Below are 26096 nucleotides of genomic sequence, written 5' to 3'. Positions count from 1 at the left end.
ATTAGAAGAAGGTTGATCTAGTGAATGGAAATTTATATATTCGAATAACTACACCAATTTCGCCTTTAAAGATTGGTATTTACCCAAGAAGTTTAGTTAAACAGATTTTCGATGTTACTCATTGATTCTCTTTTCCTCAGAGAATAACGGATGGAGTTACAGCACGTGTATTATATACTTTTGTATTAATTAATTAAACTAGATTTTATTAAGTGTTGTATTTGAATTCTATTTTTTTTAACAATTTATTTTTGCAGAAATTTTTAACCATGGAATAGCTAGCAATGACTTTCAACTTCATTGCTGAATCTATAAAAAATGATTTTTAAATGATTTATAATTACATATTTGCTAGTTTCTTCATATATCACTTCGTCTGCAAATAGGTTTTGAATCATTCAATAGGGAGTTGGAGGACACTTTGGAAAACGTGCGGGCCTCACGTTTTCTTTCTGCCTGAGGTAGTTAATACTGTCAGACATGCAAACTCTTCTGACCTCTATTTCAATACGTAACAGGATTTCCTTCTCGATTGTCTTTGCGTCTAAGTTTCCTTTGGGCTCTTGTCTAAGAGAATCATCTTTGGCCCACTTTTTTAAGAGGTCACTCACATCATTTCCGACCTGTGAATTTTAGTTTAACTACAATGTCAAGATTCGGAAATACTGAGTCATAGTTTTGGTTTTCGAAGGTAATATTTCAGCTAAGTTGCTACAACGAGAGGTATTTCCATAATAGGTCATGCTGGACACAACCTTCCAGCCAAATCATTATGACGTCATTCTTTAGAATTATTTAGCTTTTCGTGAGTTTATAGTATACTGATGGCTGTTGGACACCTTGTGGTATGAATATTAATCCAAGTAGAATACCCGATCAGTATTAAATTCACCTAACAATTTCGTATTGAGTATTTTGGGGTTTAATGTTTTGTATTTATCATTAAAAAAAAAGTCGAGAGTAAATAAAATTAAACAGGTAACTATAGAATTTATATGGGTAATATAAAAATTTAAAATTTTGTTATTTCTGTTACAACCAATTGTAAAAAAGAATATATATATATATTTTTTGGCAGTTGGTTGCAAAACTAGCTTCCTCCTTTCATTTAATTTTTGTTTTCAGAAATAGACTGGCATAAAATATTTTTGTGACCTACAAGAGGATCGCGATCTCTATTTTTCACGCTACTAATTTAGCTTCAGGTTAACTATTATTTATTTTAAAATATACAACAAATTTTTCCAAGTGGGTATACAGAGGCTCCATCTAGCGGAAAAATGTAACATGATCGATTGGAATTACTGTACTATACAATTAACTACTGTATTTAAAATGTGGCACCCGGGTTGGGAGTTGCCGGATTTTAGAGAGGCATAGTGGAAGAGAGTTTTGAAAGCCACTTATCATAACTACTAAGCACTAACAACTGAATTTATTTACATCTGTAAATGTTTATAACGACTAAAAGGCAGTATAACTAAAGGCACCCTGCGTGTCTTTAACTTCACGGATCAAGTCCAAAACGTTTAAAATAGGGAACCGAGTGCTGAATTTATAAAATAAGCATTTAATGCATTCCAAAATTGCTGATTTTTATATTGAAAATATTGCGAAAAAATAAAACAATCTTCTCAATTCAGTTAATTTAATATGTTAATTTGCATTATTAAAAGTACATATTAAGTTTTTAAGTTATATTAGGTTCAGAGACATCTTCTTTATGCATTCGTTCCTGCAGCCCGCGACGTTTAAACTTAATGCAGTCCCCACAGCAGAACACACTTTGCCTTTATAACGAGTTAGCCTGATATTGTACTGCTTCTAAACACGTGAGAACTAGCAAGTTGTGAAACTGTGGGCCATCTTTTAAGCTATTTATTAGCAAGTAGTGCAATACCAACGCAACTCGTTGTAAAGGCGAGGCTTGTTTATCTGAATGAACTGCAATATTGTTTCTTTGATTAGGTAGTTTAAATCTTGACATCCACAAAAACATGTAACATAAAAAAAATAGTCATTTCGTCTAGCTTAATTTTATCGAATAAAAGAATAGCTAGATGAAAGGACTTTCGGTTTCATATATCTATTATTGCATAAAAAGCTATATGACATAAAATAAATAGAATCTAGAAAGCAAGCACACCAAAAATGTTGGTGTGTTCGGAGAGAAAATATGAGTGAATAATTGTGGCGCTATTTGAAGATATTGGGGAAAATTATTTTTGAACATGATTGAGAATATATTGCGTATTTTGTCTAATTATCAATATATAATTATTGGGGGCTAATGGGGGAAACCCTGGGGTCCGCAACAACTACACACGCTAATATAATTATTGAGGTGACGCTCAAGTCAAGTGGACCAAATTTCGGCGAAGTCCGGTCGTTCTATGCCAGCCAAATCTTCTGCTTGCACCGTCACGTTAGTGGAACTGTTAATAACCCTATGTATAACTTCCATGTGCAAGTTTCGAAATATAGTCCACCGAACCGAAACCTAATGGTAACTCTCTAGGAGGCTTCAGGATCAGCTAGTGTATAATCTCGCTGCAAGGAGATTTATACCCGATGTTACTTACCCTGCCTCCAAGGCTGTGCAGAAGTGGTTCTCCCTGACACTGGAAACATCCTACTTGTTGACTGGACATGAATCCATGAATGCAAAGCTATTCCAGTTTGGGCTGCATCCCACTGAACTCTGCTTCTGTGGAGCCAGAGAAGACTGGAAGCATCTCCTCTTCGACTGCAAATTGTACATCACCTGAGACAAAAGCTATTGAATCGCACACAGCTTATAGAAGACAATCTCAAGCGGTTACTCCAAAACCCTGACAAGTTCACAGCACTGCAAAATTATGCAACGGAGGTTTTTGCGCACAGAATAGAAAGTTACCAACACCCCACCTGCCATCATGAGGGACGAGAACGAAGCCGAAGACAAAACTGAATTTAACTTTTTTTTTTCTCTCGCGCTCTACTCCATAGTAGTGTTTTTTAAATTTAATTTAATTTTATTTTTCATTTATTATTATTTTTCCCCTTCCTTCCTGAGTTCTATCCCGGCCTTTGGGTTTTCTTTCTTTTTTCCTTCTTCTTCGCATCACGGGATTTTTAAAAATTTTTTTATTTTATTTTATTTATTTAATTATTTATTAATTTTTTTTTTCTTTCCCTTCTCTGGAGGGGCCCTTAGAGGAATCTAGCCCACCTTCCCGAGGTGTGGACGAGTACCCAGAATCATCTCTCCGGGTGATTGATGCTTCTGGGTAGCCAACGACCAAAACAGAACACACACATAATACACACAAACCTACACTACTCACATCTCTAGCCCTCTTACAGTGGTACTGTTCTTCACAGAGATACGAGGCGGAGTTTAACTCACTTTCTAGGAGCCGCCCCTTACAAAAACACATGTCCACATCCCTCTACTATGCCAGATAGTGACTGTACGAAGACCGACAGCGCGTGTAGCACAGTGGTATCGTCACCGTCCTCCCCACACCGGTTGGAAAAGGCCAGAGTGCGAATCCCGCCGATGATGTAAGGAACTTTAGTGGGCTTTTTTTTCACTCCGTGGCTGAGTTAGTCGGTCTCAGGCGTAGATAGCAAGTCCTCCCCCTCCAGAAACTGGGGTTTTTACGTCGAGCAAAACAGGCAAATCGACCAGAGAACACACGCAATTCACAGACACAAATACGAGTTTATGTATTAAATTACGGGTAATCCTAATACAATAATTTGAATTTGTACGAAGTCCGAGTGGTATGTATGTATGCGGGGGGGGGGGGTATTATCGAGGCCACGTTATGGCAAGGAGCAATCATTAATTCATTCAGCATGTCCTCCGCAACTTTTCTTACTATTTAATGCATCATGAATAGTGAAGGTAATAGAAGAACCTTATCTGCGAAACGATCTAAACCTCCCTCGTTCATTCAATAAATATACGTGGTTTTAGTTCCAATTTCAATGATGTCCATTTGCACTTACAGTCTGCCAAACCCCATGTATTCTTTCTAATAGAAACCCGATTATTGGTTGATTTAACCACTGCTTATCTCAGTTGCCCTAATTGATTCTACAATCAAATTTCAAGCAACTGCACCATCGTCCAAATTGGAACACTTCTTTTTCTGGAAAATTCAAATGGCCTGACGTAGCCGAATGGTCAGAAGCGAGTGCAGTAGTACACGCTCTTTAAGTGGACCGGGATTGAAGCCCGTGACCGCTAAATACGATTAACATTTGTATTGATTGATTTATTGTAAACTCCACTGACCTGGTGGTAGTGCCGGATTTAACAAAGATCTTAACAGATCTTTGTTAAAAATAACAAAGATCTGTTAAGTGCCTTGAAGAGTTCTGCTAAATATATTAATAAAGCAGTCAGGGCGATTTAAGTTGTATAGATAATATGATCATCAGCTTAATTCTCACAGCACATTGCCTTTGCAAGGGGTTGCCAGGGTATTGCACTACTAAAGTACTTTCAAGCCGACGTGATGTCTAAAAAGGTTAATTGTCCATTTGTTTAAAAGACAACACACTGCTATGACAACCTGTTTCAGGACTGACTGATCTTTCGTCGGATAAAAGATTGTCTCTAGTGACAAGAAAACAGGGTAGCTTTATCGTATTACAACTCTGAAAACTCTAATTTCGTATGATGCATAGTAGCTTAATTCGATTTATTAATCCTGAAAGAGCAATATCTCATCTTTTCAAGAAATGGCCAATTAAATTAACCATTTGGGGGACGATCTATTTATAAGTAGTGCAATACCAGGGCAACTCGTTGCAAATGATAAAATGAATTAAAGTTTATTCTGATGTGAGTGTTCAGTTTAAATAGAAACAGATTAAAGGAAAAGATAATGCTGTTTATTTACTGCAATAATTGATACTAGTGTTCTCTTAATATTTTCGGATTATAAAACGATGATTGTTTTTTTTTAATGAAGAATCCTGGATTTTAGAGTGCCAGATTTTAAAGTTTTCTGTATCCTCAATATAAAATTTCATTTTATTGAAAAAGAAAGTGATAGAATGATTTTGTCCCGGAGATTTGCTGTGGACATTCTTTCAGTTATTTTAGCTAAAGTTGCCGCTTGGCATTTAAGGCATTGATGGCATTGATGGTTTTATCAATAAATGTGATATATTCCACTTTCCAGTTAGAGAAATAACAGCTACATCTTCTCGAATATTAGTAACCAGTTTCTTAAATTCTGATCGCCAGGTAATTCACACAAGTGTTCTGTGGGAGCTTTAAATTGATCCAGGAATCTTGACAATATTATTTCTTTTATAATTAGGCTGAATGGATGGATTATTAAGATATACGCTGACGACCCACTGCCTCAGTTGCCTTGGCGATAGCAACCCATAATTCATAAATCCTGAATTGAGTTCATAATTTCCCCCTCACTAGCCGGAAGCACTATTTTCAATAATTTATAAGGAGTTTATAGATTTGAATGATTTCAATTTATTAATAGAAATATTTATAAAAAAAATAATGACTCTTGTAAGTGAAAATGTGCTGTTTTTGAGATGGTCAGTATTTGGTGTAGTGTTTTTAAGTAAGAGAAACAAATCATAACACACAGATGAATTTAAAAAAAAAAAATCAACACAAAACGTTTTTTATGGCACACAACACTACCCATCACGCCATAGTGCGTATTGCTACCAGGTGGCGTTAACAGTATCTCAGTATAAAGTTCATATAAACGATTTTATAGATGGCACCGCTGAAGTGACTACTGGACACCAACAGATTTTCAAATATTTCTTCCATTTTAATATATGAATGCTGCTTAAGTTCTGCTGCCACCACTAGATGGAGCCACCGACTTATGCTTCCAATATAAATTATTTTATGGCTTCATGCTGCTGCATGATTTCATATCGAACACTTTTCCGCCTTTGAATTCGTTCCGCACTGCGTTTTGACACGACGGGTGACCGCAACTAAAGTTCATTACGGTGTACTTCTCGTCGGCTGCCATGGAGACGGAGCAACAGAGCAGGACGATCTGAAGTCACGCGACACGCCCGCCACGTTTGGTCCGGAGAATAACGGCAACTGCTGGGACGCGCACGAGGGGATCTTCTCTTCGCTTTTAACCGCAAGCGGGTACGGAGAACTTGCCGGGAGTCGATGGGTCGAGTCGTTCTTCGATTCTGAAAGTAGAAAACGAAAGGAAGTGATTTCTTCGAATAGTTTCTGAAATACAAACAAAAGTAACTACTGCGTGTACTGTTTTAGTAAATGAGACGAAACACAGGCTCCCTCTAGCGGTAGGTTACTAAGTCTCTTACAAATTTTTCTACACGATGGGAGATCATTTAAAAGGTCATCTTATTGTAACTAGAGTCTGTAGATTGAATATGTATTGGATAGCACTGGTTTTTCCTTCTGGTGTTGGATAATTCAGAATTTGTGAAAGGAAATGCAAAAATCTGCAAGATTTTTCAGTAGCCTCTGTTTCATACTGCTCGCCATTTTGTTTATTCATATTCTGCCGTTAGGGGGCAGCACAGTCTGATCGGTTGTAACATTTACCTTTATAGTAGACTGTATTTCGTCAGCATATTTTCTTTTGGGATGTGGATTGGAAACTTGAGTAAAATGGTTTCCAACCCTCATCCCAGAAGAAAAGTATACGAGTTCTTTGGATTCAAGGATTTTTTTCGAATAAATGATTGATATTGTTCACTTACCAATTCTACAAGAATTCCTGGAAGATTTCTCCGAGCTCTTTGTGTCTTCAATCTCCGAAGATTTATTGGAATTCTTCGGTTTTCTTTTTCTGGTTTGAATACCTTCTTTTCGCATGGCCAAGGGTCTGTTGATCTTTCCAAAAAAAATTTCAGGAATTAGAAATCACGGATTAAGAAATAGGAAGGAAATATAGTAAATTCTTTAAAATCAGGCACCCTCAGTACACCAGCAGAATTTTAACTGCATTTATAATGTCTAGTTCTCACAGAAGAACACACATGCCTTTGTAATGAGTTGCCTTAGCATTGCATTACTTTAAAACAGATGGTCTCTCCACAAATTTAATTGCCAATTTGTTTAGAAGATGAGTTTACTATGACAGCGTATTTCAGGACTAACCGGTCCCTCATCAGATGGAAGGTCATTACAGACAACATTCAGACCAAAGATGTCTATTCTTATTTATCTATGTCTATTCAAAATTCTAATTTCGTATCCTGCATGGCAGTTCATAACGAACAAATTTCTTTAAAACTGCTTTTACTCGCCAGTTGCTACCAGAGATCACATACTGTCTAATGAGGGACCAGTTAGTCCTGAAACAGGCTCTCGTAGCAGTCCATCTTTCAAACAAATGGCCAATTTAACCTTTTGATAAGACTGTTTGAAAATAGTGCAATACCAGGGCAACTCGTTGCAAAGGCAAAACTGTCTGTTCTGTTGTAAGAATTGCGATTATGCATTATTAATGCATTTTAAAACTTACCGGTCACAAAAATAATTCAAAGGAAAAGATAGTCCTGCAAGTGCCTTAGAAATATCACCCCTTTTTTGTATCGATCCTTAAAGAAAAATGTATTGATAAGAATGCTAGACTTGTTTTCTTAGCATTGCCCAATTTTAAAATGTCTATTTTTTTTATTATAAAATATGCGTTATTTTAAAAAAGAATTAGGATTATAAAGTGCTGAACTATACAGAGTTTACTATATTTCGTTATTTTATTAATTATTCCTATCACAGAAATTCAAACGTGATGCTGTGGATCGTATTTAGATTCGGATGAGTTTTAGTATTGGATAAAAATTTACAGAGGCTAATGCACCATTGCGTCTACTAATATATTTATGTATATTAAACAAACAAATATTGAATATAGTCAGAATATTTGCTAGTGACTTCTCTTTTATACCACATCATGTATCATGTATAAAAAGCTACACCATGCCATATACAGTATACACATCTCAAAAGAAAGAGGCAACTTGATTATATTTGACATAAAGGCCTAATAATAAGCTTCCATCTTATGGTTTGCCAACTGTTTTTTTGTAATTGGGTATCCAGTTTTCTCTCTGATCGCTCACTGAGGGTAATGGTAGATGTATCTGTCTTCTAACTTCTTCACTAATGGTGGTGTCCTCCAAGGTTCAGTTCTTTTCATCTTCCATTGACTAGAAATTCTATCCGTAGTTTTGCTGTTCCAGTTTGAGAAACTTTGTCCTACTCAAACAGCTTCAATTTCTCCGATATTCACTACCGATTCCTTAAATGCTGATCCCCAGGTGGGTAAAGATAACTTAGTCGATTTGAATCCTGTCTTATATCTCGCAAAAAGGATTCTTCTGCTAATATGCTTATCTTTAGTGACACTCCGATTTCTAGGCAAAATGATATATCTCTTTTGGGGATTACCCTGACTTCTAATCTCTCTTGGCACAAGCACATTACAAATATTGCTTCCTCTGCATCTAAAAAACTTGGTTTTCTCTTTCGCTCTCGACGTTACTTTTCTTCCAAACAGCTGCTCACTCTGTATAAATCGCAAATCCGTCCTACCATGGAATATTGTTCCCACATTTAGGGTGGTGTCCCCAAAACCTCTCTCAGGCTTCTTGATTCCGTTCAGAAGAGGGCAATTAGGTTAATTAATGACTCCTCTCTAACAGAGTCTGCACTCGCTGTCTCATAGACGTACTGTTTCTGCTGCATGCCTTTTCTACAGATACTTCCATGGACACTGTTCTTCCGAATTGGCTTCTATAATTCCCGCTTTCTCTTTCAAAACAGTCCGAATACGTGTCGCCAACAGTCAACATCCATTTACTGTCCAACTTCAAACTCACAGAACCAACTTTTCAACTTCCTCATTTATTCAATCAACTTCCGTTCTTTGGAAGAACCTCTCTTTATAAATACTTCCTGAAAATTACAATCTACCGAAGTTCAAGTCCAATTTCAACGAATATCTTCTTTCATCTTCTCAACCTCCAACCCACGAACGTTACTAGGTACTCGTGTTTGGGGTTGTCTTAAAAAACAAACAAACAAAAAAACAAACTCAAAGTCAAGAATGATTTTATACTCACTCTGTGCAGCTTGTAGTAGAGACCGCAGGCGTTACACACGGGCTCACCTTCATTATTCCTTCGCCATAAGGTAGTAGTGGTAGTACCGCAATTGGAACAACAAAGACCAATCTTCCGGGTACCGGACTGTAATGGAAAATTGAGACATTTGTACTGTCATTGTCATACGTATTGAAAAACCTTCCAGAAGAATCCTAATTAAAATGAAACCCCCGTTGGCCATGACTTTAAAGAAAACAAAAAAGTAAACGAATACAACTTTAATTGTTGTAATTAAGTGAATTTCTTGTAAAAAGCATCACATTCAGTACGATAAATGCCCCTACGCAACCAACTACTTAATAAGTGAAGTCATTTCTTGACTCTTCGGTTTTCTCGTGCAGATGTTTAATTTCCAAAGATTGAAATTTAGAGAACTTCACTCTTTCTGTGAAGAAAGAGTGAAGTTCTCTTCCTCTTTGTCCCAACGGTTCTTGTTGCTTTCTCTGCATCCTATCCAACAGTTCTATGATGTTCCGAATTGAGGCGTCCAAATCTGTATTCCAGATGTGGCCTAACCATTGTCATAGAGGAGAGAATGTAGAGGTTTCTTCTAATATTGCATTAAGTTTCCACCCTCCCTATTAAAAAAAGTGTTTCCTTGTAGGGGTAAATTCTCTCCTGTTACGAAAAATATCTTATTAATTTAATGTGATTGTTCTTTTAACATGTTTCCGTTTACAAGGATCCATAAACAGACTGGAACAATTTGACCCATGAGTTCGTTCCCGGTTTCCTCTGGTTCATGAACAACTCAGAATACACTCTGACCCAGCCATTTTTGTATGTTATATCGAGGGTTTATTATATATGATATGAGAATTATACTTTGCATCCAGTTCCTTTATGATAACCTCGTAATAGTTAATTAGATAGGATAGTCATGATCAAGTCCAGGCCATGGTGTGATTGACTTTTGGGTCCACTCGTACTTCTTAAACTAGTGACTCCATTATTTTTCCTGGCACGGAGATCAAACGATTCTTACAATATATGCATTAGTTCTTATTAGCTCTCTTTTGCTGCCATGAAAGCTGAAACAGGTCCCCTTTGCCCAACCACCTGCGCTACCAACCATTTTTGGCCCTATTTGCATTCATTCGAAGACAATCAGGATGAAATCGCTCACCTTGGCCCTTTTGTCCAAGGTCAGATCCATTGGATTACTAGACAAACTGACACATTTCTTTTTAAACGAAATTCACTTTCTTTTTCTTTTGCAGGAGAATTTTTCATAGGATGGTAGACTTTTGATGGCATGTCATACGAATTTGGGGAAGCCTTTATAGAGATTCTTCTGATTCACTTCGAGGCTGATTTGCGGTTTTGATAGAAAGTATATAATCGCGATTGAGATAGAAGATGTTTCTTCATACTCTTGATTACCTTTGGTACATCACTCATTTCTCTAAACTTCAATGAAAAACTGTATCCATTTATATCATTCCCACACAGTTCCCTGGCTAGAAGGATGTACATTTAAATAATCTCATATTTTCAATAAAACATTCATGTTTAGGGTGGTATTTTACAATTTGAAATTCTTTAACACCCGACAAATTTAAAAAACAAATCTACATTTTAAAAGCCGGAAATATTAAAAAATCAGCCCTGCACTGTTACAGTCCTTTCTTTATAAGGCTCTTGTAGGGCTGGCTGTCTTGTCCTTTTTATATCTGGCAAGATTTAAACTGCAGAGATGATATAATGATCTTGTTTCTCACAATAGAACAAATTTGCCTTTGCAACGAGTTGTCCTGGTATTGCACTACCTCTAAACAGATGACATTGCCAATAGCTTAATCAGCTATTTGTTTAAAAGACCAGACTGCTATCAATCACAGCCCGTTTCGGAACCAAGTGGTCTCTAATCAGTTAATAGGTGATCTGGAGACGGAGATAAAATTGATTTTTTAGCTATATTAGCTAAAGCTATCCATTTCGTCTCCTTATTGTCAAAAAGACACTACTTGCTATCTAATGAGGGACCTGTTGGTCCTAAAACAGGACTAACTGGCCCCTCCTCAGATAACAGGTAGTGTTTAAAACATTTATTTAAAACAGGAGCAGCCTCCTGTTTTAAACAAATAGTCAAACTTTTGGCGAGTCCAAGTGTTTTAGAGTAGTACAATATCTGGGCAACTCATTACAAAGGCATTATTATTTTTTTTCTGCTGTGAGAATTAAGACCATTGTATTATGAATGCAGCTTAAATACTCCTGGCTTCAAAAACAGATGAAAGGGCAAGGGAGCCAATTTCATAATTTTGAATTTCTTTCTTTTATCGCCATCTCTTATTCAGTAAACTTCGTAACTCAGTAAGAACTGGTCTTGCAAATTGCAGCTTTGTGGGTGGCTATACAGTGCTTATATGAGCTGGTGACTTTGAAAGCAAAGAGAGATTGAAAATGACGAGTGTGGTTACAACTTGTAAAATATAGGCATCATTAAATCTATGGTTAATCCCTTCCATAAACAGCGACTTACTAGTGCGTTCAAATGGCAGTTCCTGGAAGCAACCGCCGACCGGGCTAGCCGAGTGGGTAAAGTACCTGCCCGGCAACCCAAAGGTCGCGGGTTCGATTCCCGCCTCGGGCTTGGATCAAAGTACTGCAAAAACCTTGGGAGGTGCAATATGGCCACAGAAGCCGATGCGCCAACAACTACCAAATCAAATCAATCCTGGAAGCAACCACCAACCTATCAACGCTATTTGAAATTCTTTACCTTAAGAAGAAAGTTGAAATTGTTATTGAAACGTGATTATTGGTCCTACCTAAACTTTATTCAAAATTCTGTGGTCAATAATAAGAACCTTAACCCTTTCTGGGTTTACTCAAAGTCAATAGAAAGGGGGTTAAACTGAGGGGGTTAATTTCTACTGCCAATAGTCGCACTGGCCATATCCTTCCGCGTCAGAATTCGCTTCTTTATATGAAAGCCTATATAAGTCTGCATCAATTTCTTATCCCTCATACATCTTCCATGATTCATCTATTGATAGTTTTACAGAATTTGAAAATTGTGACCATCTAATCCTTCTAGCTTTAAAGAAGTTCAAACTTACGTACTATACTGGTCCTGAAAAATTACCCATGGCCTTCTGGAAACGCATATATAAACGCATGCTCTTGGTCCTCAGTTATATCATCTTTATCAAAGGCTCTTCTCGACCGGAACTCTTCCTGAATGTCTTCAAGAATCCTACCTCAGTTCCATTTTCTCAGATTTATACGCTATAAGACTCAAGCATGACTGGTGCGTCCATTTTCATTTACTGTTTTAAAACATCGGCAGACTGAACTGGACTTCCGTCTTTTGAATAAAATTATCTGGCTCCCACGACTGTCTCCAGCTCTTAAAACATATCAGGGTACCAGGGAAGCCATGTTTGCAGTTCGGACTCTAGTAGAAAGATATCGAGATGTGAACCAAGAAGTATTCGTCTGCTTCTTGGATTATGAGAAAGCCTTCGATCGGGAAAGCATGACAAATTGTTCCAAATCCTAGAGAAGATTGGAATTGATAGCAAAGACATCAGAATAATGGTGAATTTGATTTGGGGACATTTATAAGCATTAATGGAATAAGTGAAAATTTTGGGCCGAAGTTAAACATCAAGAAAACCAAACAAAGATTACAATTAATAATAAATAAACTGAGGGGGTTAAAAGTTATTTCCATTTTACGCAGTATTTATTCTTACTCACTGTACACAGTATTTATTCTGACTTACCGTCCTTCTCTGGGGTTGGAAGAAGGATCCGTTGACTCTGTGGTGGTACACTCCGCACGTGTTGCACAGATAGTGACCGGAACCGTCCCTCCGCCAAAGAGGGGTGGAAATCGTTCCGCAGTTGACACATTCGCGAGTTTCACTAAAACTGTACTCATATGAATCTGAAACACAAACAAAATAAATAATAAAAAAAATTAAATAAAGGAAAAGCGTGTCACAAACGATCTGACACGTTTATTTTATTAATGTGGTTATTTAGACCTTTTTGCTTTTATTTTTTTATTGTGTGTCTATTAGACTTTCAAAAACTGACACGATTTACGATGTTTATATTAAAATTAACATTCCGATTTCTCTAAATGATTGTCAACTGGCAAATTTCAAGGAAAGTCAATCTCAATTTGGTAAAATCACAACAACAACAGCAGATGGAAGTTCGTTTCAACAATCAACCACCTGCTGGCTAAAAGCAACATCCGCACATCTATCCTGCAACCATTCCTCCTCAATTTGAATTCATGCCCTTTCATGTGTGTAGTCTGCAAAAGAGGAAGAAACCCATCAGCAATTCATTGAAAGCCTTAAACACCTCAATCAGATTACCTTACAGATACCTAATCTCCAGACGCTGCAATTTGCAGAACTGAAGCCTTTCTAGGTTCTTACCTAGAAAGGACTGAACCTGGGGTACTCCATTGATAACCACTCTTATCTTCTCCACGTCAACCATTCCTTTATCCATAGCAGTAAACCTTCCTTAACGCCATGCTGCTCCAATTTGTAGTGTTTTATGTGTAACAGTATTAGAAGTTTTCCTGAAATTCCAGTATATGATATCAAAATTATTTTTTCCATCAATTTCCTTTGTTACTGCATCATAGTATCCAATCAGATTGCTCAGATAAGTTATCCCCATCCATGCTGTGACTGAGGTACAATGAACTCCTGTCTAGATGGTCCTGCACTGCTTCTTTAATCAGTGATTCTATTATTTTTCCTGGAACAGAAATTAAGCTAATAGGTCTGTAATTTCTCATGCCACCTTTTGATTCCCCTTTGTGAATTGAGGATACGTTTGCACATCTCCAATCTGTGGTGAACTTCCCCTGAGTCCAAGGATGCGGTCATAATTATGGCTACGGGTTTCCTTACCTTATTTGCTGCCTCTTTTAGTATAAGTGGATAGATCCCATCCATCCCAGGTGCCTTTTTTCATGTACAGTTTGAACAATTCCTCTTCCACTTTTCTCTCAGTTATCACAAAATCATTTAGCTCCCTGTCAGAGAGGGCTAACTGATTTTGTAAATCATTTAGTTCCCTGCCCAGCATCACCGATATTATAAATAATACAAAATGAAAGGATATTGCATTATATGAAATAAACTTTATCAACTATTGTTGATAGAAAATTTAGGATTTGTTTGTGATCATCCGCAAGTGAGGACATAGAAATCTATTGCACACTAACCTGTCCTTTGGGAGTAAGAGCATCCAGCCGAAGGCATACTTTGGATAGGTACCATGCTGGTGTCCACTCTTGACAAAGATCTGACATCACCATTCATGTAATTCGGGTAAAAGGAAAATCCGTTGTTTCTAGAAAGATAGGACGCACTTTCTCTGCATGCTGGATTTACAGGAGGACTTGAATTTGTTGTCTGCATGAAGGGTGGAAAAAGGAAAAAATAGCCTTGAGGGATACATGACAAGATCGTATGTATCTTAAGAAGGGAGGTTGAAATAGAGAGATTATTTTTTTAGTTGTTACCTACCTGGAATCCAAGTGGGGACGGCAGGGTGGAGTGGGTTGGCGTTCCACTGAACTCTGCACAGGAACTTGGCCGACTAGGAAATGATCCAGGACGCGAAGGCCACATGGTGGGATGGTAGTGTGGATTAACAGCGGAAGAGGAGGCACCGGTAGCTTGTAAGGACATTTGGTCGCGCGAGTACTGTGGTACGGCTACCATTCGCGAGCTTGACACGTACATCGTGCTGGGATGAAGGTAGGCAGCTCCGGGGTCTTGGTAGGGAGTGGATGGCATGTGGACCTTGCTGAGGTTCTGGAACATGGTCACAATAACTACATGGATTGCTGTAAAGAAAAATCTGGACGTTAGAACAAGTGTCTCATCATCATTATTCAAGTTTAAATTCACAAGTCATTGGAAGAAGGCAGTGACTAGCATTGCATTCTCGGTTCTCTTCACAAGATTTATGAATTAAACTCCTTTAGGTTTATTCTGTTAATTAAATCATATATCAATTGTCCGCTTACTGTTATCATGCATTGTTTTGTAATGTCTTTCTTTCTCTGCGTCCTCTCCCTCTTCTAAAGAGATCTGAAGACAGGGTTCAGCAGAATCTTGAAACGTAGATAACTTTTATTAAGTGTAGATTGATGTGGTAGCACTTCAATCATCATCTTAAAACAAATTATCACGTGTGGTGTGACAATGCCTTTTACTTTCATTTAACTTCTAATAATTTCAACCATATGTTCTTTAACACGGCGTCCTTCATTGAAAAGCCAAAGACGTCTACTTCTCTCACCATCGTTATGATTTCCAAGGCATCCAAGAACACATCCTTTCCAAATAGTATTAAATTTTCGACCATAGATTTGAAACCATCCTTGTATGAGATACACGAACAAAGGCATAAGACACACTAGATACGTTCACACATGAATTCCCCAACCAACCCACAAAATTAAAAAACCATTCACACCCCTTTAGTTTTATTGGTTTTAGTTCTGATTTAGTTTTAGTTCTGAGTTTAATAAAAGTTTCAACAGCACCTGGACAGCAGGAATGTTATTTGAGCAACCATGCTGGCTTATTTAAAAATAAATTTTTATGAATTAATTTCATATTATACTGGTAAACATTACAATCAATATTATATACTATTTTCTTACTGGTTTATTATTTTATTTATTATTTATAATTATATTTTAGTGGTGTCCAATCATTTAACTAAGCACCTTTTTGTGAAAATCTATGAGGAATGTTCTGTTGGTAGCGAGAAGGTCCGCTCATACTGCTAGAAGGTCTTGTTAACTCCAATAAATATAATATTGAAGCATCGGACCAACAATGCTTCATTTCTACCAGGATTGCGATGGATTCGTTCCAGGAACCTTCCAGAAATTTCCAGAATCAGCACTGGCCACCTAATTCTCTACATATGAATCCAATTGAGAATTTCTGGGATTTGTTGGAAAGGACAGTTCTTTACTAACCACAATACAACTGGTGACAAATATCCTGACAGAAGAATGGTCAAATCTGGAGCTAAACTCCTTCAAATACCGAGCAGAATCCATAAAGATTTCTAATTTTTGACCATTCAGTGTAAAGAAGCCGCAACGTGTATAATATAGGATTATTCCAAAAGAAATAATCAACATTTGTGTTGATTGTGTTTAATTACATCGATGATTGCGAAAAGATATGATTTTTACAGGAACTGAGTAACGATTCTGTTATTTATCCTAGGTGATTTAGCTAGTAACCTGTTCTTTTTTTAGGAACGGAACATGAATCATAAACCACTGCCATCTATCGGCAATTTATTGAACCAATACCGTATTAATTTGTATAGTTCGTAATATTTCTCAGGACACCAGTCCTGAGAAATATTACGTTCTGTGGAATTATTTTATTAAATATCTACTGAAATTAACTGGAAGCAAAGAACTACGCGAACGAGATAAAAAAAAATTAAAAAATTTCCTGTTAAATAAAACAGAGCGTGGCTTCTCTAATTAGGAAAATGGAAATGGAGATGAAATTAAGATCCGGCGATAAATTTGATGTTGTTGATGGATAGACTTCCTTTCAGCCTGTCTAGCATCACTGTTGTCTAAGGAAAACATATCACGTTGCTCCTTTATCGCTACAACCAGCCAGTACTCCCGTGTTATTGATTGCTCCCCCAACAGAGATTCATAATCTAAATCTGTCCACCAATAGCTAAGCGTAGGCGGGGTATTGTAAAGCGTGGATGGTTCGGAGCAAAATATGCCACACCTAATATGCAATAACAATAAGGATCGATTGTGCGCATGCGCTAAGGGCTGATAACTGACTAACCGAAGAAATATGCAGCAACTTTAGCCATTCTCTCTGACAGGATGTTACAACTAGTTATAACGGCAGCAAAACGCATTTATTGTATGAAATTAAAGAAAGTAAGGAAAAAAATACTTTCGAATTGGAAGAGAGAAAAAAAAAATCTCTTTTTTGTGCGCGTCAGTAAGTTGCTGCACAAATAGCGGATTAACCTTTTTACGAGGCCTTTTGTTTGAAACTAGTGCAATACCAGCGCAACTTGTTACAAAGACAAGTTTGTTCTGCTGTGAGGATTAAAAATATTGGATTATCTATATATTTTTAATCCGGCTAGTCGTATAAACAGAGGAGAAGCAGTCATGCAAGAATCTTTATAAGATTCTTTTCATGGTTTCTTAAAGACAAATGCGATCACTGATACCAGTGTCGGATTTCTTTCTTATTTCTCTATTTTAAAATTTTGATTTTTATCTATGTCTGTAAATTGCGTGTATTCTGCAGTCATTTGATTGTTTGCCGGACTAGAAATTAGAGTTTCCGGGATGAAAACTCGCATAACCCTTGACAGAAACCGACTAACTCAGTCACGTTTTTTTTTAAGGAAAAAAAAATTATCGAAAGTTTTGTACGTAATACAACAGTACGTAATACGTACAATACGGTAATGTTAATTTTATTTACTGAAATGTTTAGTGTACGCACAAAGAATACACAAAGTATACAAATGAAAAAAATTATTTTCATTTGTACGTGCAGCCAGCGATAAACTACAGGGTTATAAAATATCAAGATCTGTTAAAATACCCACACCCTGAAAAGACCCAATTTTGAATCCCGTAAATAAGACAAGCAACTTTTATAGGCAGGAGGCAAAGAACATGTTCGGGGCCCCTATTTAATTAATGAAAATTGCAAAATGAGGAGACAGCTAAAGACGCCGGGCCCCTAAAGGGACCGGGCCCGGAGGCAATTGCCTTGCCTGTCTACATGATAGCTACGCCACTGTTTATAGGCTTTCTTTTCTTCACACCTTAGTTAGTCTTTCTCAAGCGATGATAGCAATGTTTTTTCTCCCGGAAACTTGAATTTTTCGTTCAGCAAAATACAGGGAAACCGACTAGAGAACACACGCAATTTATAGACAATAATACTCGGGTGGCCGTAATATGACAGTTTTTACTTAGTAGCAAAGGGGTAAACAAGTAATTCAAATAATAGAAGATAGCAAACAGGAACAGCAGGACTTGGTAAAGGGGTGGCATTTGAGAACAGGCGTGAAGGGGTTGCTTAAGGAAGAACAATAGGACGTGAAACGGGATTATACGAAGCGTCTCTTTTGATTTGACACCGTTAGAACCAAAACAGAAATGAGTGGCCGTCCAGTGTTCGCGTCAAAATAAAACGGCTTCAGGATGACTGATTTTTGGGTGTTGGGATACTTTAAGAGAGAAAGGTGTGAAACGTAAATGATGTTTTTGGAGGTTGCCAGTGGACACGAAACGGTCATGCTGCCTGTGAGAAAAAAATAAGAAAGTTCGAGAAAAGGGCTGGTTTGTGCGCTGGGGAGACAGCTTGGGAGAATTGTGTTACCAAATAGGAAGGAACGGAAATTTAAACAGAAAAAGAAGATTGGTTGGAGTCCTGGGGGAAGGCGTGCCAAACTTGAAGGGAAGTGTAAAGTTAGGGGAGAGAAAAATTGAGAGAAGGAGGATTCTGTTTGACCTCTGTGTGGTGTGGTCAAAGGGGAGAAGGTCGTGAGTGCGGGTTGAAGTGGAGGTAGGCGAGTTTGGTAATGTACGCCCTTGTAAAGAGAATGAGCCAGGTATGTACACCTGTGAATATATCGTCTACACAAGAAGGTGCGTCATGTCAAGAGTGCCCCAGAAGAGAAAGCATGTCTGTCAGTCTCGAAGGAAAACCGGAGTGCCCAAGAAACTGAAGTAAGCCTGTCAGCCACGTAGGAAACCTGAACGCAAGGACATTGGAAGTAGTGTATTGTAGCATGGTTGTATGTAATTATTTGTTTCTTTTATGTAAATGCTGTATTTATGTAAATGTTGATTTATGCTCATTAAAGGTTTGTAAATTTTTGTAAATCAATGTGTGGCTTTAATGTTCTGCTAACAACTGCTTTACACACCCTAGAAATTGGAATTTTCTGAAAATTGTAGTCAGATTTGCGTATGTGGGGGTTGATGAAGACGTCAACGGGGTGTTCAGCGAATTTCAAATTTTAGTTAAGTTAATAAGAGAAGAGAATTGCAAAATTGCAAATAATAAGATAAAAGAAAAAAATAATAATAACATTATAATAATCCCCCCCCCACACTTTGAATGATCGTTGCAAAAATCGTAATTTTGAAAAACTAATTTTAAGTATTAGTTGGATTACAGAACACAGAAATCATTCAAAATGTAATTAAACTTACTGTAAAATGTATCGTGTTAATTTTTAAAAATGTTACGATAAAAAATTATCATAACTAAGTATTAAAACTTTAATAATTAAAGTTTAATTAACCCCACCCCAAGATTATTTAATCTGTCTATCTATAAATAAACAGAGCAATTTCCTACGCTGCCAGTGGTCATTAAAAACGAACAAAAAAGTTGGCAAATTGAACTCCTGTGTATACCCTTAAGGGATTTGTCCTTCTATCTGGAAAACTGCTGAGGTTAAATACTTCTTCCTCCTTTATTCTAATTTTAAAATTTGTAAATAAAGTAGACGCAAATGTTTGGAGCCCTTCTCATCTCTGAACTCCTACATCTCTTATTTTGGAAGGATAGGGAAGATAGAAGGGGTAGTGGGGTTATGCTTCTTAACAAAAGCAGCCTGAGCGCGACGAAAGATTTCCCGGATTTAGACACTTCGCATGCTAGTATAGAGTATGGTGTAAGATAGTTGGAAGCAAAGGTATGATGAGAGAGGGAGTAATCTACGGGCCAGGTGATTGTACAGATTATGATTAGAGCCTCTACATGCAAATGGAATGGGCAAGTAAGCGTCAATGTCTTATTATGAGTGATTTTAATTTGCTCCTAATTGATTGGAGCAAATGGGAGCGAATACAATTGAACTATGGTATACCTTTAAAACATTAATCACAGAAGCCTTCAATGCGTATATACCATTAAAAAATACTCCACGAGGAGGATTCCAAGTTGGATGAATAATGAAGTTGTCAGATTACTTGAACAGAAAGAGAGCATGGAAAAGTTACAGAGCAATAAAAAGGACTGAAGCCTATAACAGCTACAAATTGATCTGTAATAATCCACAGAAAAGGTTAGGCTGGCAAAGGCAGATTATGAGAAATCGCTGGAAAAAAGAGCAAAGGGGGGGGGGGGATAAGGAATTCTTCACATATATAAATGCAAAGAAGAGAAGGACAAACCAGATTGGACCTCTATGTAATGGATATGAGATAGCATTGGATACCCCAGCTGAAGATGCAGATGAACTCAACAGTTACTTTGCATCGATATTTGCAGAAGAAAAACCATGGGAGTGAAGTTTATTTAATGAAAAAAAAAAAAACTTTCGCGCCTACAGGCTAGTAAGGCTCCTGGGTCCTGGGTTGATACTCTTATAATTTTAAGGGAGGTGGCAAGTGAGTGCATTGAAACATTGAGGCTAATTATGCGAGCATCACTGGACTCGGGAGTGATTGCGTTGGATTGGAAAAGCGCCAATGTGTCTCCAATACATAAGGGCGGTTCTAAGAGTGAAGTGGGAAATTACCGACCGGTTAGGCTAACTTCAGTAGTAGGGAAAATCATGGAAGTAATGATCAAGGGTGGAATTCAGGATCATTTAGATGGAAATGGAATTCAGAAGGATACTCAGCATGGTTTTGTAAAGGGAATATCATGTTTAACTAATCTGGTTAACAATTTTGGCAGGGTCATTCAAGTGCTGGACTTTGGGAATAATTTCGACGTTGTTTATTTGGATTTTAGCAAATCATTTGACCCATTCCATGAGCGGTTACTTTATAAGCTGGAACAGGTTGGAATCACAAGGAAAATCCTTAGATGGATGGGTAGCTGGATGGCTTCAGGTCAGGAGGCAGAGGGTTATTCTGTTCTGTTGTATAAGGCTATTATTAGACCACACTTGGAATACTGTGTTCGAGTATAGACTGCACTAGACCTATTACCAGTGAAATAATAGAGAAGATAGATAAACATTGTACACCCACATTTCTTTTTTTAGAAATTTCATGTAAAGTGGAATTTGGTGTGCGACAAGTTTTTAACTTTTTAGAACGTACTTAAGACAGCGTATGCCAAATATTTTTCAGTACTTACGTACATTTTCATTAATTGTAATTATAGAATGAAGAGTGCACAAATTCACTTTGCCAACAAAACTTTTAAATAAAAATAAATTTTCCGTATTTCTTTAAACCAGCCACTGAAATAGGAGAACTATCCATCAGTTAACATGTGGTCTGCGAAGATGATATTCGTGTATTCAAACCACACAGATCCATGGGAAATTCCATCCAAAGTATGCAAATTGCTGTGTGCGCCCATCGGAGTAATCCACAGGCGAATACTGTACAATAATTTACTTTTACACTAGTCTTACTTTCAAGTAATGGTGCCTACGATGTCTTCCATTGACGACCGATCGCTCCAGAGAAGGACCTGATAGTGAAATAATGGAGAAAAACGTAAAAAAAGACCCATAAAAGTTCCTCACGTCATTAATGGGATTCGGTTTTAGGTCTTTTCACACTCGGTATGAGGAGAACAGTGATTATACCAACTGTGCTACCCACGAGGGCGGTATAAGAGAGAGGTAGATCATTCATTTAGAGAGTGATGAAGTCCTGCGCCTTGAGTGGATATCAAATGCCGCCTTTCAGAATCTGGTTTAAGCATTGATGTAAACCAGTGGTCACTTTTTTGTTACACCTACTTAATAGTGAGCATGGAGTCAAAGAAGAGTTGAAAGAGTGCTACAGCCATACTGGTCCACGTTGATTCATTTGCAATAACTGGATGATATTGGAGATCTACATCGAGGAGTTCGTTCTATCTCGTTCCACAGGTGCATACTTAGTTGGACACTGGTCACTGGGTAAGCCACCGCAATAGATTCCTGGATCCAGTTGTGTATAAGTCTACAGGACTTACAGGAAAGATCCTTAGATGAATCAGGGACCGAATGAAAGACTAGGAGAGGATAACAACACATAAGAGGTCCACCAAGACTCGCTTGCCAACAAGTCCAGTTCTTCACAGTGCACTATCATAGTAAGTGGATTCTCTCATGTTTCTAATCCTCATTTATGACATTGATCAAGGACTAGAGGAGAAATTGTCACATTTTTCTGATAATCTGAAGGCAGGAAGGCCATGTTGCTTAAAAAATATTTGGATCTGCTGCGTATGTGGTCCGAAAAATAGCAGATAAAGATTAATGGTTTTTAATTTAAGGTTATACATTTGGGGAATAATCCTGGAGCTCGTATAAACTAGGTGAACAGTAGCTAAAATTGGTTTATGATGAAAAAGACTTAGGTGTTATGATTAAATCTGACATGAAATTTTCCATGTAATGTAAACAGGTGGCTAAAAAGGCACATGGCGATCTGTATGTGATACATAGGACTTTGTATCATCCATTTGTAGACGAAGGCTAGAAAGCATTTAGAATATTGTGTTCAGGGTCTGGAGGCCACACTTGAAGAAAGACATATATAGGTTCTAGACAACTGTGTTCAAAGAAGGACATCCAGGTTAGTGAGAGATATTAATCGATGTCCACACGAATGACGGCTTAGAAGGTGTGGATTACAAAGTTTGGCAACTATCTTGGATAGGATCTGGTAGAGGTATATAAGTCCCCGAAGGTATTACTGACATCAACGAGGGGTGTATATTCACTGATAGGAGAAATATGAACTGGGGATCACATATAAAAATTCTTAGGAAAGTTGGATCGTATGAAGTTTACTTTCGGGCAGCGTGTTGCAGATTATTAGAATTAATTGTCTGAAACGCCGAGTTCGAAACTAAAGTTCAAAGCGGAATTGGACAGTCGCTTGTTAGCGATTGCTCTCGTGGGTAGCACAGTTCGTAGGATTGCCGTCCTCCCACACCGGGTGGAAAAGACCCGAGTGGAGTCCCGTCGATGACGGGAGGAATTTTTATAGTCCTTTTTCACAACGTGGCTGGGTTAGTCAGTCTCAAGGGCAGCATGGTTTTTTTCTCCCTAAAACTCGGATTTTTCTTCCACCAAACAGAAAATCGACCTCAGAACACACGCAAATTGCAGACAGTATACACTGAGCAATATGGCTTAGTCGCTGATGCTCCTAAAACCCAACTACAACAATAACAATTTGTTAGCGATGGAAAAAGTATGTGTGTTTGGGGAGTTCCTCCCTTTGGTAAATGAAGAAAAAGGCTGCTTCTTCTTTAGAGATATATATCTAAAATTTGGCGAGGTCCAACAACAGTATCAACTGTAGTGTTAAGCGTGGTTCTAAGATCAAGAACCATCATCTTCATACGCAGAGATTTTAGCCTACGTAGACTGACATCTGTATTCAGCCAGAACAAAGTCTTAAAAGGTTTTCGAGGGTTGTCTACAAATCTACGAAGAAGCTCAAAATAGCATTTGAGGTCAGGCTTATCCAACAAATTTGTGCTATTTCTTTTTTACGTTACAAAGTATAAAGTTCCTGATGAAAACTGAAAACTCGAAACTAACTTGAAAATAACTTCTTGGACACCACGAGCGAAAATATTTTAAAGGTCTCGAATGCTGGCTGTTTTCTTGTAAACTCAGGGGATAATACGGTTCAGGTTAGGTGTTTGTTAAGCACCATAGCAACCAACTAAGATCATGGAGTGTTAGTATATTGTCTGTAACTGCGTGTATTGTTCTGTCCATTTGCTGTTTGCTGGATGAAAAACCCGGGTTTCCGGCAGAAAAACTTTTCTTGATTGCATTTTCAACCCGAGAGCGAATGCTGCTGAATTCCACCATGGTTTGAATGCAATCGGAGGGTATATATATCTCTGTCATGGCGCTGAGAGATGTAAATATAACACTGAGCCAACCAGAGAAAAGAGTTTTTCATCAGTTCGGTTAGAAATATTGATTTGGAGTAATCTCGAATAAAGTTTAAACAATTCTTTATTCATGCTTTTCGATCAAAAATAGTGGTCTGGTATCTTTGATATTTTGATTACTTCAGTCTTTGAGTTCCTCAATGGTAATCATGCGTATAAAGAGGAGATGATCAAATTTAAAACTGATCGTGGAGTACGTGAAGTCCTCAGAGGTTTGGATGTTGGAGAAAATCTTATTAAGGTAAGCACTGTCTCTTGAGGGAGGATAAGATACCAGACAACATTTTACAATCTTACATGGATTACAATGTTTTTTTACAATTCTGGTTCTACCTTTGGTAGTGGAAGGTTGAAGACTCTCAAATGCACAACTTATACAGAATTGTTAATGGTTTTAAGAAACCACTGCTTTGCTAAACATCAATATGAAAATTGTTCCCGGTAAGTACAGTTTCAATTTCATTTGAAATCAATTTATCAGAAGATGGACATAAGAAAGGCTGTTACTGCAGCGTGTTTGGCGAATGTCTGCTTTAGATATTCCCATTTTCCTACGCATAAACACCACAGTTTGCTTTCGAAGAACTAGTCCTGCCAAAGGCACTTTTATTTTAACTGCCCAATGACGAAATCGCGGGCATAAACCAACAACTATAATACGTAATTAGCCAGGATCGTAAAGCCACGATTTTTATGAACTTTCCGCACTCTTTTACACATTTCATAGCTTCAGTCGGCAACTTGGCCTTTTAATTAAGGGGTGCAATAATAACAGACGCAGGTGTTGAGCTGGGTGCTTTCGTATAAACTTGCGTGTGTTGTTACAGAAGAGAGACCGTCTAGAACGATCGACGGAACTTTGGGTGCGTTGTATAGAAGAACGCAAGCTGTTCGACAGAGTTGACGAGAGCCTGTTGTGCTTTGGACTGATTTGAATTAAATTTTCGTTTTGGAATTGTGAGCCGTGGTGGTTGTTCTATTCGGTGGGGTAAGTGGAAGTCACATTTCTTTCTTCGTAATTATGATATGCGCGGAATCCGTGCAAGTTCTTCATTGTTTTTGTCTGTTTCTCCAGGGACAGTTTGGAAATACAGTACGGTATTTAGTTGGACAGCAGAGGGCGCAATTTTACGAGGGCCCTGAAAGCACTAATTCAATGGATATGAAACAGAACCATCGACAGGATATACGCAGCGTAGTTGTGAGACGAGGAGAAACAACCTACGCAGGGGGAACCATGTATTTCTATTGCTAACAGCTTCCCTGCAGCGAGTTATTCATGGCCCCAACCTGATTGGTCAAGATCTGTTCTTTTTAAAATGGACTTTGTACCGTTTATAGCCACTGTTTTCTGTAATACGATTTAATAGTATTCTTTTCGAGCTTAATTGCCATCGTCTGCATCAGCAATTACCCACGGAACACAACCCACTAACACATGTAAAAAGCGAGCCGCCGTTTCTTCAATAATGAAGGATTGTTTTAGATTTCCTTTGGCTTCTTACGTCTTATCTTTATTGCTGACGTCATTAGCCCAGCGATAAGCCACCAACAGAACGCTGTCAAGCATCCGGGATGTTAGTTATGACCATTTCTGCATTTATATCCACACCCTGCACATTAAACATGGGAAACGTCTGAAGCCAAGAATCGTGGTCTTATCACCACGCTATCTAATACTTTACCTTTAGGCCTTATCTCTGACACACACACATACACACACAGAGGTGACTTCGGTGCCAAACCAGTTTTGAAGCACAGTACATCTCGGAGTGCTTTTACTCGAGTAAGGTGACGAAGCTGATAATATCGCTTGTTCTTCGTGAGCTTTGTACCGCTGTCAAGAAACTGCAGATGAACTCCCAAATCAAGCAATGGACACGCGGACTGCTACTAGCTCAGATGATTCCTGAGATAACACAGATTTCTTCAGCCATCAACTTTTTCTTCTCCTTCTTTTTCTTCTTTTCTTGGCATTATCTGGTGTTGGACCTTGTCAATCACGCCTTTTGCCGATCCCAAAAGCCGAAATGTACAGCGCAA

At 37.9% G+C, this 26096-nt stretch overlaps 1 protein-coding gene across 1 annotated transcript; it reads right to left on the bottom strand.

The window, feature by feature from the left end:
* Positions 1-297: 297 nt before the first annotated feature.
* LOC150076925 (uncharacterized) lies at positions 298-14443 on the bottom strand. Its single transcript, XM_090385737.1, has 5 exons — positions 14351-14443; positions 12879-13042; positions 9103-9228; positions 6733-6865; positions 298-309 (listed from the first exon to the last, which is right to left on the bottom strand). The coding sequence occupies exons 1-5, from the start codon at positions 14441-14443 to the stop codon at positions 298-300; spliced, it is 528 nt and encodes a 175-aa protein (XP_090241863.1).
* Positions 14444-26096: the final 11653 nt, after the last annotated feature.

Source organism: Mastigoproctus giganteus, chromosome 12 (genome assembly GCF_048544385.1).
Source record: "Mastigoproctus giganteus isolate SK-2022 chromosome 12, ASM4854438v1, whole genome shotgun sequence".
In the NCBI taxonomy this organism is placed as follows: domain Eukaryota; kingdom Metazoa; phylum Arthropoda; class Arachnida; order Uropygi; family Thelyphonidae; genus Mastigoproctus; species Mastigoproctus giganteus.
This window is presented reverse-complemented; position numbering and strand designations above follow the sequence as displayed.